We start from the raw sequence: 12,766 nt of genomic DNA, 5'->3' as shown, positions 1-12,766 counted from the left end.
CAGCGCTTCCGTCTTCGGTTGTTGCTTCGACTGCGGTTCCGGTTCCGGCGGCTGCGGGCATGCCGTCCTCTTACTCTTTCCCTAGTCAGGGCATGAGTTCGAATGGTATTGGAGTGGACGGGTTTCCGGTTTCCGGTTACGGTGTTCACCGCCCTTCTACCAGCAACGTGGACTTCGGTCCTTCGCCGGATGTTTCGGATATTCAGTCCGTCGCCAGCGAGGCTGCACGTGTTGGTTATCCGGAGAGACTCAAAGTGGCCCTTGAGGCCGCTGCTGAGGTCACTTCGAGATATTTCGCGGAGGGGGCTTCGGTCTCTTCGGCTGCCGCTTCGACGGCACCGTCCGCGATGGCCGATTTTCGCTCTGGGAAGGAGGATGACTCATACTTCCGGTTTTTGGAGTCTCCATCCATAGCTTTTCAGCTTTCCCAGGTGTTGGCCAAGCCATCTCCTTCCGGAAGCGGAATTCCTTCACTTCCGGTTCCGCTGCTCGTGCCTCACGGCTCAGTTCCGGATCTGGCTCAGCAGTGGATGGCTTCGCCTTCTCAGGCTTCTGCATTCGCTCTGTCGTCTCACAAGCGGCTGGTCTTGCAGAAGTCTCCTAGGAACTTGTTGGATGCGTTCGCTCTCCCGCGTTCATCTTTGACAGTTCCTCCGGAGATGCTGGCCTTGTTGGCCAAGCCTATCAAGAAGGATGACGGCGTGCTCTTTTCTGAGAACACTCTGATTGCTTCTGAAGAGGCAGGGCGTCAGCAGCTGGAGCTTGCCTCCATTGCTGAGACTCTCATTCGGGCTCTCTCTCGCGCCCTCACTGATTCACTGAATCCTTTCTCTCTCAGCGAGGATCAGGATGCGGATGACGTCTCCACTTTGTTGGCCGCTCTTGCGAGGGTCAATGAAGAACAGATGAGACTTTCCGCGGTGCACTATGCGCACTCTGTTATGTGTCGTCGGGATCTCTTCCTGTCACACTCTCAGTTTTCGGATCAGGCGACCAAGGACACTTTGCGTGCCTCACCGGTCTTGGAGGGTTCCCTCTTTGGGCATCTCGTTTTTGATGCCCGAAGACAGGAAATTCAGGCTAACAGGGACCAGCAGTTCTCTGACTTTTCCCTGCACAGCCTTAAGCAGTCCAAGCAGTCTCAGCCTTCTCAGCCTAAGCAGGCTAAGGTTGCTGGCCCTCCCAAACCGGCAGACAAGGGTCGTGGACGTTCCTCTTCTCGGGGCTCGAGAAGACGACCGTCTTCCGGCAGGGGGAGAGGCGGCTCTGGAAGCAAGCCTCACCCCCAATGAAGTGCTCCCGATCTCCCCCCCACCCCGCCCTCCACTCTGGTGATGGCGGGGGGCCCTTCCAGGGCACTTTCCCATTGGCTCGTGTCCATACAGAGTCAATGGATCGTGGGGGTCGTGAGGTCGGGCTTCCGTCTTCTCTGGAAAGATGGCAAGGCACCTCTGGTCAGGCGTCCGCCGGCGTTCAGGCCTCCCTCCTCGCAGGAAGCCATTTCCGTCCTTCGGTCGGAAATAGACTCCCTGGTGCAGAAGGGCGCAGTGGAGAAAGTCCTCGACCACAGTTCCCCTGGGTTTTACGGACGGCTTTTCGCCGTCCCCAAAGCCTCAGGGGCATGGCGTCCTGTCTTGGACCTGTCGTTCCTCAATACCTTTTTGAGGGAGATAAGGTTCAAGATGGAGACGCCAGCGTCGGTCAGGGACTCTCTCCTCCCGGGAGATTGGGCGACTTCCATCGACCTGACGGATGCATACTTCCATATTCTTATGCATCCAGCCGACCGGAAATGGCTTCGTTTCCGGTGGGCAAGTCAGGTTTACCAGTTTCGCGCCCTTCCTTTCGGCCTGTCTCTCGCCCCTTGGGTCTTCACCATGGTCGTGAGACAGGTCTGCGCGCTGGTGAGGTCGCGGGGTGTCCGGCTACGTGCCTACCTGGACGATTGGCTCATCCTGAGTCAGAGTCAGGCGGGGTGCGAGCAGGATACCCAATCGGTTCTTTGGGAGGCCAACTTGTTTGGCTTCTCGATCAACCGATCAAAGTCGGAGCTGACGCCGTGTCAGACGTTCACCTACTTGGGAATGTCTTTCGACACGGTGGCTTGGACTGTTCAGCCCTCTCAGAAGAGGGTGGACAAGCTCCAGGCGTGCATACGCTCCACTTTGCCTCTCCCGAGGGCCTCCCTGCGGACTTTGGCCTCCATCTTAGGGCAGATGGAGTCCATGGCTCTCCTGGTCCCCTTGGGGAGGGTCCACAAACGTCCCTTTCAGCTGGCGCTGAAGCCGTTCGTGGACTCTCCCACGGTGGATTGGAATGCCCTCATCCCTCTCCGGGGATGGTTCCAATCCGCTACCCTTCCGTGGCTGGACACGGAGTGGGTGTGCAGGGGCGTGCCGATAGCCCTTCCTGCCCCAGATTTGGACCTGTTCACGGACGCGTCCTTGATGGGGTGGGGGGCTCACACAGACCAGCTGACTGCGTCAGGTCTGTGGTCGGCAGATCAGAGGATGCAGCACATCAACTTGCTGGAGCTAGAAGCCGTGGCTCTAGCTCTGGACAAGTTCCGGCCCTCCCTTCAGGCCAAGCATGTTCGTCTGTTTACAGACAACACGACAGTGGCAGCTTACATCAACAAGCAGGGAGGGTCGCGGTCTCCGTCGCTTTCGGTCAGGGCCTGCGAGATCCTGATTTGGTGTTCAGAGCATCAAATCAGGCTTTCGGCCAGGTACCTGCCCGGAAGCTTGAACACTCTGGCGGACGCGCTCAGCCGCTCCGACAGAGTGCTTCAAACAGAGTGGACCATCACTCACGGAGCGCTGGATCGTCTCTGGTCTCTTGTGCAGAAACCTCAGGTGGACCTTTTTGCCACCAGGTTCTCGAAGAGACTACCAGTGTTCGTCTCACCATTCCCGGATCCCGAGGCGTGGGAGACGAACGCGATGGACATTTCCTGGTCAGGCCTGGAGGCTTACGCGTTCCCGCCATTCCAGTTACTCACACGAGTTCTCAGGAAGGCGGAGCAGGAGGGCCCGTCCCTCCTGCTGATCGCTCCTCTTTGGCCGTCTCAGCCGTGGTTCCCGGACCTGCTGAGACTCGCCCAGGGCCCTCCCATTCCTCTCGCTCTCACGCGAGGAGAACTGGTACAGCCTCACACCGGCAGCCTCCACGCAGAGCCTCAGATGCTGAATCTTCACGCGTGGAGGTTGTGCGGTCTTCTCTGAGGCGCAAAGGGGCATCAGATCTGACCATGGACCTGGTAGGACGCTCGCACAGAGCATCTACCTCGTCCGTTTATGAGTCACATTGGAGGGCCTGGGTTACCTGGTGTCACGAGCATCGGCTGGATGCTACGGCGCCCCGCACGATGCATGTGGCGAACCATCTTGCTTTCATGTCCTCTCAGGGAGCTTCTGCTGCCTCGTTGAAAGTAAGAAGATCGGCCATCTCGGCGACCCTACGCCAGATAGGTCGCTCTATAGATGTTAGTGGCGTGATCGCTGGAGTCATCAAGGGCGCTTCCCTTGCTGACGTCAAGTCTCGTACGCCCGTTCCTAAGTGGGATCTCTTATTGGTCATGGAGTTTCTGCGTTCAGCGGATTTTGAACCTCTCAGAGATGCCAGTTTTGCGAATCTTACACGCAAGTCCCTTTTCCTTTTGCTGCTAGCATCGGCACGAAGGGGCAGTGAGATCCACGCTCTTTCCGGTAATTCGGACGACATTTCCTTTGAATCAGATGGGTCCGTTACTTTGCGGTTTCGACCTGAGTTTCTTGCGAAAAACCAGGCTCCCGAGCGAGCTTCTCCTTTGGTTCATGTCAGGCCGTTGTCCACTATTCTGGCTCCGAATGACCCAGACTTAGTAAATTGCCCTGTTAGAGCCCTTCACATCTACCTTGCTCGTGCTCAGTCTCTTAGATCCGCAGCTCAAAAGCTTTTGTTTATTTCTCTCAATACGGAGAGACATAAGGATATCACTAAGACGACTCTGGCCCGGTGGGTGTCGGCGCTCATTAAGCATGCTTACGAGTGGAGCCGCCGCAATGAAGGGGGGACACAGCCTGTCCTTCCTCTGGAATCAGCTCGGGCTCACGAGACGCGAGCTTGGGCCTCCTCCTTGGCCGTGTTACGATCAAGAAGACTGGAGGAGGTGCTACACACCGCATACTGGCGTTCCGAGGATGTCTTCATGAATTTTTACCTGCGTGACATCTCGGCTCTTCGCCAGGATGGATCTAGAGCTTTGCCTGCCATGGTGGCAGGGGGTCAGCTCTTGACAAGGATTTGAGAGTGAGTTTGAACTTTTTTCTTGCCCACCGCCTTGTTGTTTCAATCTGCTACATGTGATTCGGAGTAGGAATATGTAATTTAATCGAAAATTTTATTGTAAATTTTCATTTAATAAATATACCTACCCGAATCACATATCGTAGTCCCTCCCACCTACCCCGCTTATGATTTGGAGATTTTATTCTTCGAGTCGAATGATAGGGGTCACGTGGTCAGTAGCAGTAGTGACGTAGTACGCAGGAGGGGAGGTAACTCCCTGGGTGCGTCGTCATTACCATAGCTACGTTTACACTTTTTTAGTTGGGGTTGCTCCCCTTAGACGGGTAGCCTTTTCAGACCTAGCACTTTAGACTGAGTCAACTGCTACATGTGATTCGGGTAGGTATATTTATTAAATGAAAATTTACAATAAAATTTTCGATTCGAGTAGGCATCAAATAGGCCTACCTTGTGTAATCTTTATGGGTGATTTATCATTGAAATTTGTTTTGAAATCAAGTTTAAAAAGCCGTGTTGCAGGCTTGAAATGGGTAAGTGGGTGACATGAACAAATGAAAGACTTTTCAAAAGGGCGGGTCAAACATCAGGTCCCGACCTGAAAGTGGCGAGTATTTTACTCACCATGGTGAGTAGAAACATGTAACTGGCGAGTAGAAATGTTCATCTACTCACCAAATGCGAGTCAAGTTACTGAAGCAAATGGTTGGTTTGGCGAGTAAAATTTGCTCTCTTGCTAGTAAATTTTGAGAAGCACTAGCCAAAGGCTTGGGCAAAATTTGTTGGACTTTCAGGGCTGAGGTCGATTAAACTTTTTAGTTGGCTGGTAAATTAAGCCGTCGAGAGAAACAAAAATGCATGAAGCAATTAAAGTTAATGATGTGTTGAGAAGTGGCCTGAGTCAGTGAGTGTCCGATGTGTTTCATGAATCAGACGTGCATGAGGCAGCAGCTGGTAATACCTAATTGACACTGGCGAGCAGTCGCTGCCTTTGAACCAAAGTTCTGTTGTTCTCTGAACCGTTGTTGTAGCGTCACGCATGTTCCCCACCAACTGTCTTGCGCAACCATGAAAAATGTAGAGAAATGGATTACCCTGACCTTCTCAACCTCCCAACTGTTGGTCAAGGAGAGTCGGCTTGGCGTTACAGATTTGATTTGTCTTTTTGTTAAAAGTTACCATTTATAAGGCTGTTACGTACAGCAGAATTTGTCATGGGGCGTCTGGTAGCTCGTTTGGTAGAGCACATGACTTGCGATACTCCGGTCATAGTCACAGGTTTGAGTATAGGCCAGGACGAACAGTCAACTTTATGAGATTAAAATTAAAAGACCTTGATCATTTTGCCAGTTGTGCAGGTGCCTGATAATGCCTAAACACACACACACACACACACACACACACACACACACACACACACACACACACACACACCTGGGTAGGGATCGAGCACATCACGCTACACAAAATGCACATCACAACTCATTTTCTGCCGTGGTCACCTTGATCGCACACTTCAATAGACTCAATCCCATCATGTGCCACTTTTTATATTTAGTCAAGTTTTGACTAAATATTTTAACATCGAGGGGGAATCGAAACGAGGGTCGTGGTGTATGTGCGTGCGTGTGTGCGTGCGTGCGTGTGTGTGTGTGTGTGTGTGTGTGTGTGTGTGTGTGTAGAGCGATTCAGACTAAACTACTGGACCGATCTTTATGAAATTTGACATGAGAGTTCCTGGGTATGGAATCCCCGAACGTTTTTTTCATTTTTTTGATAAATGTCTTTGATGACGTCATATCCGGCTTTTCGTCAAAGGTGAGGCGGCACTGTCACGCCCTCATTTTTCAACCAAATTGGTTCAAATTTTGGTCAAGTAATCTTCGACGAAGCCCGGGGTTCGGTATTGCATTTCAGCTTGGTGGCTTAAAAATTAATTAATGACTTTGGTCATTAAAAATCGGAAAATTGTAAAAAAAAATAAAAATTTATAAAACGATCCAAATTTACGTTCATCTTATTCTCCATCATTTGCTGATTCCAAAAACATATAAATATGTTATATTCGGATTAAAAACAAGCTCTAAAAATTAAATATATAAAAATTATTATCAAAATTAAATTGTCGAAATCAATTTAAAAACACTTTCATCTTATTCCTTGTCGGTTCCTGATTCCAAAAACATATAGATATGATATGTTTCGATTAAAAACACGCTCAGAAAGTTAAAACAAAGAGAGGTACAGAAAAGCGTGCTATCCTTCTTAGCGCAACTACTACCCCGCTTTTCTTGTCAATTTCACTGCCTTTGCCATGAGCGGTGGCCTGACGATGCTACGAGTAAAATGGCATTGCGTTCAGTTTCATTCTGTGAGTTCGACAGCTACTTGACTAAATATTGTATTTTCGCCTTACGCGACTTGTTTTTTTTTGGGGGGGGGGGGGGGGGGGGGTTAAGCCTGACAGTTATTTCTGAAAATTGTCTGTTGGAGGTTGAAACTAAGCACTGACCTCTACTTTTTGTGATGAGGAACCAGTGACGTGTTTTCAGGAGTTAGAAAAGTCCATGAAGACTATGGTAATCACGTCTTAGTAAGAAGAGTATGTGAAGTAGTTTGTTTGAATTTATTTCAAATCAACATAATTTGCGTAACCAATTTTAGGGTAAAAGCTTTTAGAAATTATACAACAGTCTCAGTTCATTACTGGCAGTTCTTCTGATGAAGAGAAGGCATACATTAATATGGTAAAAACTTAGTCAACTACAACATTATCATGCCATTTTCCATGATTTTATCCATTATGGCCTGTTGCATATATACAGGAGCAGCGAAGTACCTATTTTTCATGGGGCGAAAATAGTGCACCAGAGTTTGGTAGAGTAAACGACGGGCGCTGTGGCGGGGTGGTAAGACGTCGGCCTCTTAATCGGAAGATCGTGAGTTCGAATCGCGGCCGCCTGGTGGGTTAAGTGTGGAGATTTTTCCGATCTCCCAGGTCAACTTATGTGCAGACCTGCTAGTGATTTAACCCCCTTCGTGTGCACACGCAAGCACAAGACCAAGTACGCATGGAAAAGATCCTGTAATCCATGTCGGAGTTCGGTGGGTTATAGAGACACGAAAATACCCAGCATGCTTTCTCCGAAAGCGACATGGCTGCCTAAATTGCAGGGTAAAAACGGTCATACATGTAAAAATCCGCTCGTGCAAAAACACGAGTGTACGTGGGAGTTTGAGCCCACGAACGCAGAAGAAGAAGGTAGAGTAAACTGTGCATAATTCTATTAGAGCTAGCATGGTTTTGTGGTACAATGTAATTAGCAAGTAAGTGGGCTGTTCCTCTCAACAGAAAAAGTGGTGAATTTTCCATGCCTGTTTTGACCTCTGCGTCTGGACTTGTTTGAATTGACACTTCATCATGCGAAATCAGTAAGGCCTAAAAAAAAAATAGGTGTGGTTACCCGACCTACCCTATTTTTAGGGGCCGATCCTATAACTTTTTATTACATTTGTCACAACAACAACAAAAAAACGAGTGCAAAAAACGCAATGAAAGCGAAAGCGCCCGAGTCGCACACTTATTTCCCTGTCAAGTAGGTTTAATTTGTACACATTAGAAAAAAAAGTTTAAAAAAAAAAGTGATTGCCTACCTACCTACCCTATTTTTGGGCTATGTTGCCGTAACCACACCTTTTTTTTTTTTTGGCCTAAGCATATAATGTATACTAATTCATAACTTAGTTCATGAATATTAGGGTAGCTCAGTGAGAAAACTGATTGTTCAACATTTTTCCGAAGTTTACTTTTACTGTTACCTATCCCCCATGGCACTGTAAAGAAATCAAAAACATATAGAGCCCCCCCCCCGCCCGAAAAAAAAAAGGCGGGCACAAAAAGCAGAAAAGGCAACAAGTGTGTTTTATGGAAAAGCTGGATTTCTTTTCATCTTTATAAAATGGGAGCACAGGGGAAAAGGATGGAAAATGCATTAGGGGATTGTGTGTGGGTTAGGTTTTTTTTTTAGGAGAGGGTTGGGGGTGTGTTTGCACGTGCATGTGGCGTTTGTGAGTGTAAGAGCGCACAAGCTTTATCAGAGAATGCCCTCACTGCAGTAATGTTAGGTCGCGCTGCCCGCTGTTATGAAAGCTAGACATTAAGGGCGCTGTGACACTGCAATACAGTGGAACCTCCCAAAATCTGAGAAAAGTGGGTCTTAAAAAGGAGGGAGTCTTAAAAAGGAGGGAGTCTTAAAATGGGGGTAATTTTACAGAGGTTATGAACAGAAAGTCGGAGAAAACAAGGTCTTAAAAAGGAGTGAGTCTTAAATTGGGGGGTCTTAAAAGGGGGGTTCCACTGTACTGCGCACATGGCCTGCAGCTAATGTTGGAGCTTGTTGTTGTTTTTTTTACAGAGTTTTCACAATTGTGTATTGTTTGGGGAATTTGCCACTGTGGTGCTCGCGGCATTCATTATACTCCGATACACCTGTGTCGATGTCATCACATTATCCTTTTATCTCACTCTTCCTGTTCTTTTTATTTTATTTTTTTTTAAGAGTTAAAGACTTATGTTTCTCGTTCGCTGAGTGAGTACTCCCTGTCTCGCTTTTTTCTCTCTCATTTTGTTTGTAATCCTACGCAATGTTATTTAAACGAGTTCGAAAAGGGTATTATGCTGTGTGGCTATAATTGTTGCACTATTCAGGCTGTTACCTGTTCTTCAAAAATGCTGTCTGTAACCTGTGTGTGTGTGTGTATCTCATTTTGTTTGTAATCCTACGCAATGTGAATTAAATGAGTTCGAAAAGGGTATTATGCTGTGTGGCTATAATTGTTGCACTATTCAGGCTGTTACCTGTTCTTTAGAAAATGCTGTCTGTAACCTGTGTGTGTGTATGTGTGTGTGTGTGTGTGTGTGCCAGTGCAGTCATGTGTGATGCATTAAAACTTAATTAACACTTGTTTTTAATGGTACAGAGTATGAAAATATGTCAGGATGACAGTGTTTTGGAATGCTTACAAATTACTGACATAAAGCTATTTATTTATTTATTTACTTTTTATTCATTCATTTATTAAACCAGAAGTTATGTGCATGTCTTTTAGGAATTTGGTTTAAATTGTTATGATTTTCCTTTTTTCTTAATGAACATTATCAATTATGTTATGGTGCCTGAATTGTTTTACCTGAGACTTATTATTCACGCTCTAAATTCATTTGTAATTGTTAATTCATGAATATAATTATTTCTTGATGTTATCTTTTCAGCGGTGAAACAAAGGCAAACAAGGATGGTGTGATTCAAGGTAAGTGAAATTGTACTGGAAAATAATATGCGCTTGATTCAGATTGGGAATGTGTTGGCCACTTAAAAAAATGCTGCTCATATTTGCAGGCAAAGTATCAGTCATTAGGTATTTGAACTGTAAGGCCACTGATCACATTAAATTCAAGTTAGTAAAGAGGCATATCGACTTTTGATAGGAAGAATCAGCCCTGAAAGTCCACAAAATGGTGCACTGGCCTTTGGCTAGTGCTTCTCAAAATGTACTAGCCAGAGAGCACATTTTATTCGCCAAACCAACCATTTGTTTCAGCAACTGGACTCGCATTTGGCGAGTATATATGAACATTTCTACTCGCCAGTTACATGTTTCTATTCGCCATGGCGAGTAAAATACTCACCACTTTCAGGCCTGTGAATTCCCCCCAAAAAGGGATCTTCAGTTAACAGGGTTTTAAAAGGGACTAGGGAGTCTTGAATTGGGTGGGGGGGGGGGGGATTTCACTGTACAGCTTATGTAATAAGTAACCAGACTAACACAAGACTAATAAATGACAGACAACTTGATATTCGTTACACTACATATGTTGATTTTGGGTATGTGTCCAAGTGTGGGGATGGCCTTATCCCTCATAACAGCCTGGGTAGATCGAAGATAGTGGGCACAACTGTTTTTACACGAAGGTCTGTGCCTTTAATCTTCGAATGACGGGTGCAGTGGCGTGGTGGTAAGACGTCGGCCTCCTAATCGGGAGGTCGTGAGTTCGAATCCCGGTCGCTGCCGCCTGGTGGGTTAAGAGTGGAGATTTTTCCGATCTCCCAGGTCAACTTATGTGCAGACCTGCTTGTGACTTAACCCCCTTCGTGTGCACACGCAAGCACAAGACCAAGTGCGCACGGAAAAGATCCTGTAATCCATGTCGGAGTTCGGTGGGTTATGGAAACACAAAAATACCCAGCATGCCTACTCAACGAAAGCGGAGTGAAGCTGACTATGCTCTCAGAGTATAGTGTGGGGAACCCATATGGGCAAACGAGCTCACACGTAACCAGAAAAATTCTGGAACGCTGAAGAAGAAGAAGAATCTTCGAATATGTTCAGTTTAGGCTCTCTCTTATTTGAGAAGCAATGCGATTCCTTTTCTTCAATTCTCATATTTTCTTCCTTTGAGTTGGACTATGCAAACATAAATCTCTCCGTCTCTAATGCCGAATAGACGAATTCCAGAAATAATGCTGTGGTGTTTGTATGACTAGAGTTGTGAAAGAGTGAATACTCTTGCTTTTAGTGAGGCAGGGGGCGGGGATGTAGCTCAGTCGGTAGCGCGCTGGATTTGTATCCAGTTGGCCGCTGTCAGCGTGAGTTCGTCCCCACGTTCGGCGAGAGATTTATTTCTCGGAGTCAACTTTGTGCAGACTCTCTTCGGTGTCCGAACACCCCCGTGTGCACACATGCGCACGAAAAAGATCCCACGTTCACAGCGAAAGTCTCAGGGCTTGGAAAACACGAAGACACGCATGCATCATCTCTCGTCTCCGATTATCATGATCGTATTTCCCAATGCTGGTGTGTCGAAAAAGACAGCCACAGCGGGCGTGTTCGAATCAAAGTATCACACCATATCTTCAACGTATTTCCAATACCTGTCCCAATATAGACCAGTTGGTCTAAGAGGACGTTAAACCCTAATAGTCAGTCATTCAGTCAGGCAGTTAGCTTTCTACATACATGTGCTCTGCTGTCACATCCACATGTTACTTTCAGATACGCCCCTCACTAATCACTGGCCTATGATGTCATGTATGAACGTTTGACGCACTGAAAGCAAGAGTATGAATTCACTCTTTCACATCCCTCACAAACCCAAGTTATTTTGAGAACATCATCTATTAAATAGGTCCTCAGGGTCATTTACAGGGCAAATGCTGGCTTCATTGTAAGAGGTCACAGATTTCACAGTACCAACGAAAATAAAAAATGTATCCGCTAAAGTGGACACATTTAGGAAATAAATCTGTTGGGTATTTATTGTACCATGCAAATGTGTACAGGTCACACTGTGTGTGTGTGTGTGTGTGTGTGTGTGTGTGGTGTGTGTGTGTGTGTGTGTGTGTGTGTGTGTGTGTGTGTGTGTGTGGTGTGGTGTGTGTGTGTGTGTGTGTGTGTGTGTGTGGTGTGTGTGTGGTGTGTGTGTGTGTGTGGTGTGTGTGTGGTGTGTGTGTGTGTGTGTGTGTGTGTGTGTGTGTGTGTGTAAAGTGGACACATTTCAGAAATAAATCTGTTGGGTATACATGTATATTGTCACGCACACAAGTTCATGCAAGTGCACCACCAATCATACTTAGTGCATACCTAGGCAAACGAGACATAACATTGAAAATTTAATCCAAAAAAAACACCCAATCAACAATTATTTAAGTACTAATTTCCCAGTTAATTACTCTTGCAGTTACTTTTATCCCAACAGACACCACACTAACTCACTCACTCCTAGCTCACAAACACAATCCCTTTTTTCAAAACAAATACAATCACTTAAAGTAGTAGGCGTAATACCCTGGCCACACATGATGTTCGATTAGTTTCCCGTCTAGAAGACAAAAAGTTCACACGATTCCGCTCCGAAATCTCAGCTGAAATGCATCGTCCTTACGACGAGAGGAAAGCAAGTTCGTTAATTGTCCAGCGACAATATGATAGGAGTTCTCGTGGTGACGAACCACGCCAAGTGACGCACACTTTTTCCAACTCACAACTGTTCGATGATCGTCCGAACGATGACGAGACCGATGACCACGTGGCGACGAGCCACGTATCCTCAAGGTGATACACACACCCTTAAGGCAAAAAAAAAAAAATGTCTGTTTACGGTAACCCGACCGACCCTAGTTTTTAGGCCCGACCCTAATCTTTGTTTTGGATCGTCTGGAAAAAAACAAAAAAAAAACCCGCATCCAAAATAGAGCTGTTTGCGCTCAAACAGGGGACGACAGAAGGGAGGTAAGCTCAAAGTACTGTTAGGAGTAAAGGGTCGTCACTCGTGTTACTTCCTTTCAAAATGGATGCACGCAGTGGTGTTCGCCACCCGCTAGCTGTAAAGCTTGATAAATGTTGTCATGAAAAGGATGGGGTGAAAATTATCAGTACCTATCCAGCGAGTTTTAGTATCATTAACGTTTTTCAACAGGCA

At 46.8% G+C, this 12,766-nt stretch overlaps 1 protein-coding gene across 1 annotated transcript in view; it reads left to right on the top strand.

Annotated features, from left to right (window-relative positions):
- LOC138961629 (uncharacterized) overlaps positions 1–12,766 on the top strand; it is a 30,392-nt gene that overhangs the window by 4,559 nt on the left and 13,067 nt on the right. The window contains exon 2 of the mRNA XM_070333302.1: positions 9,560–9,597. Coding sequence (XP_070189403.1) covers positions 9,560–9,597 — 38 coding nt within the window. The remainder of the gene's footprint in view (positions 1–9,559; positions 9,598–12,766) is intronic.

This window comes from Littorina saxatilis, linkage group LG3, assembly GCF_037325665.1.
Source record: "Littorina saxatilis isolate snail1 linkage group LG3, US_GU_Lsax_2.0, whole genome shotgun sequence".
NCBI lineage: Eukaryota > Metazoa > Mollusca > Gastropoda > Littorinimorpha > Littorinidae > Littorina > Littorina saxatilis.
This window is presented reverse-complemented; position numbering and strand designations above follow the sequence as displayed.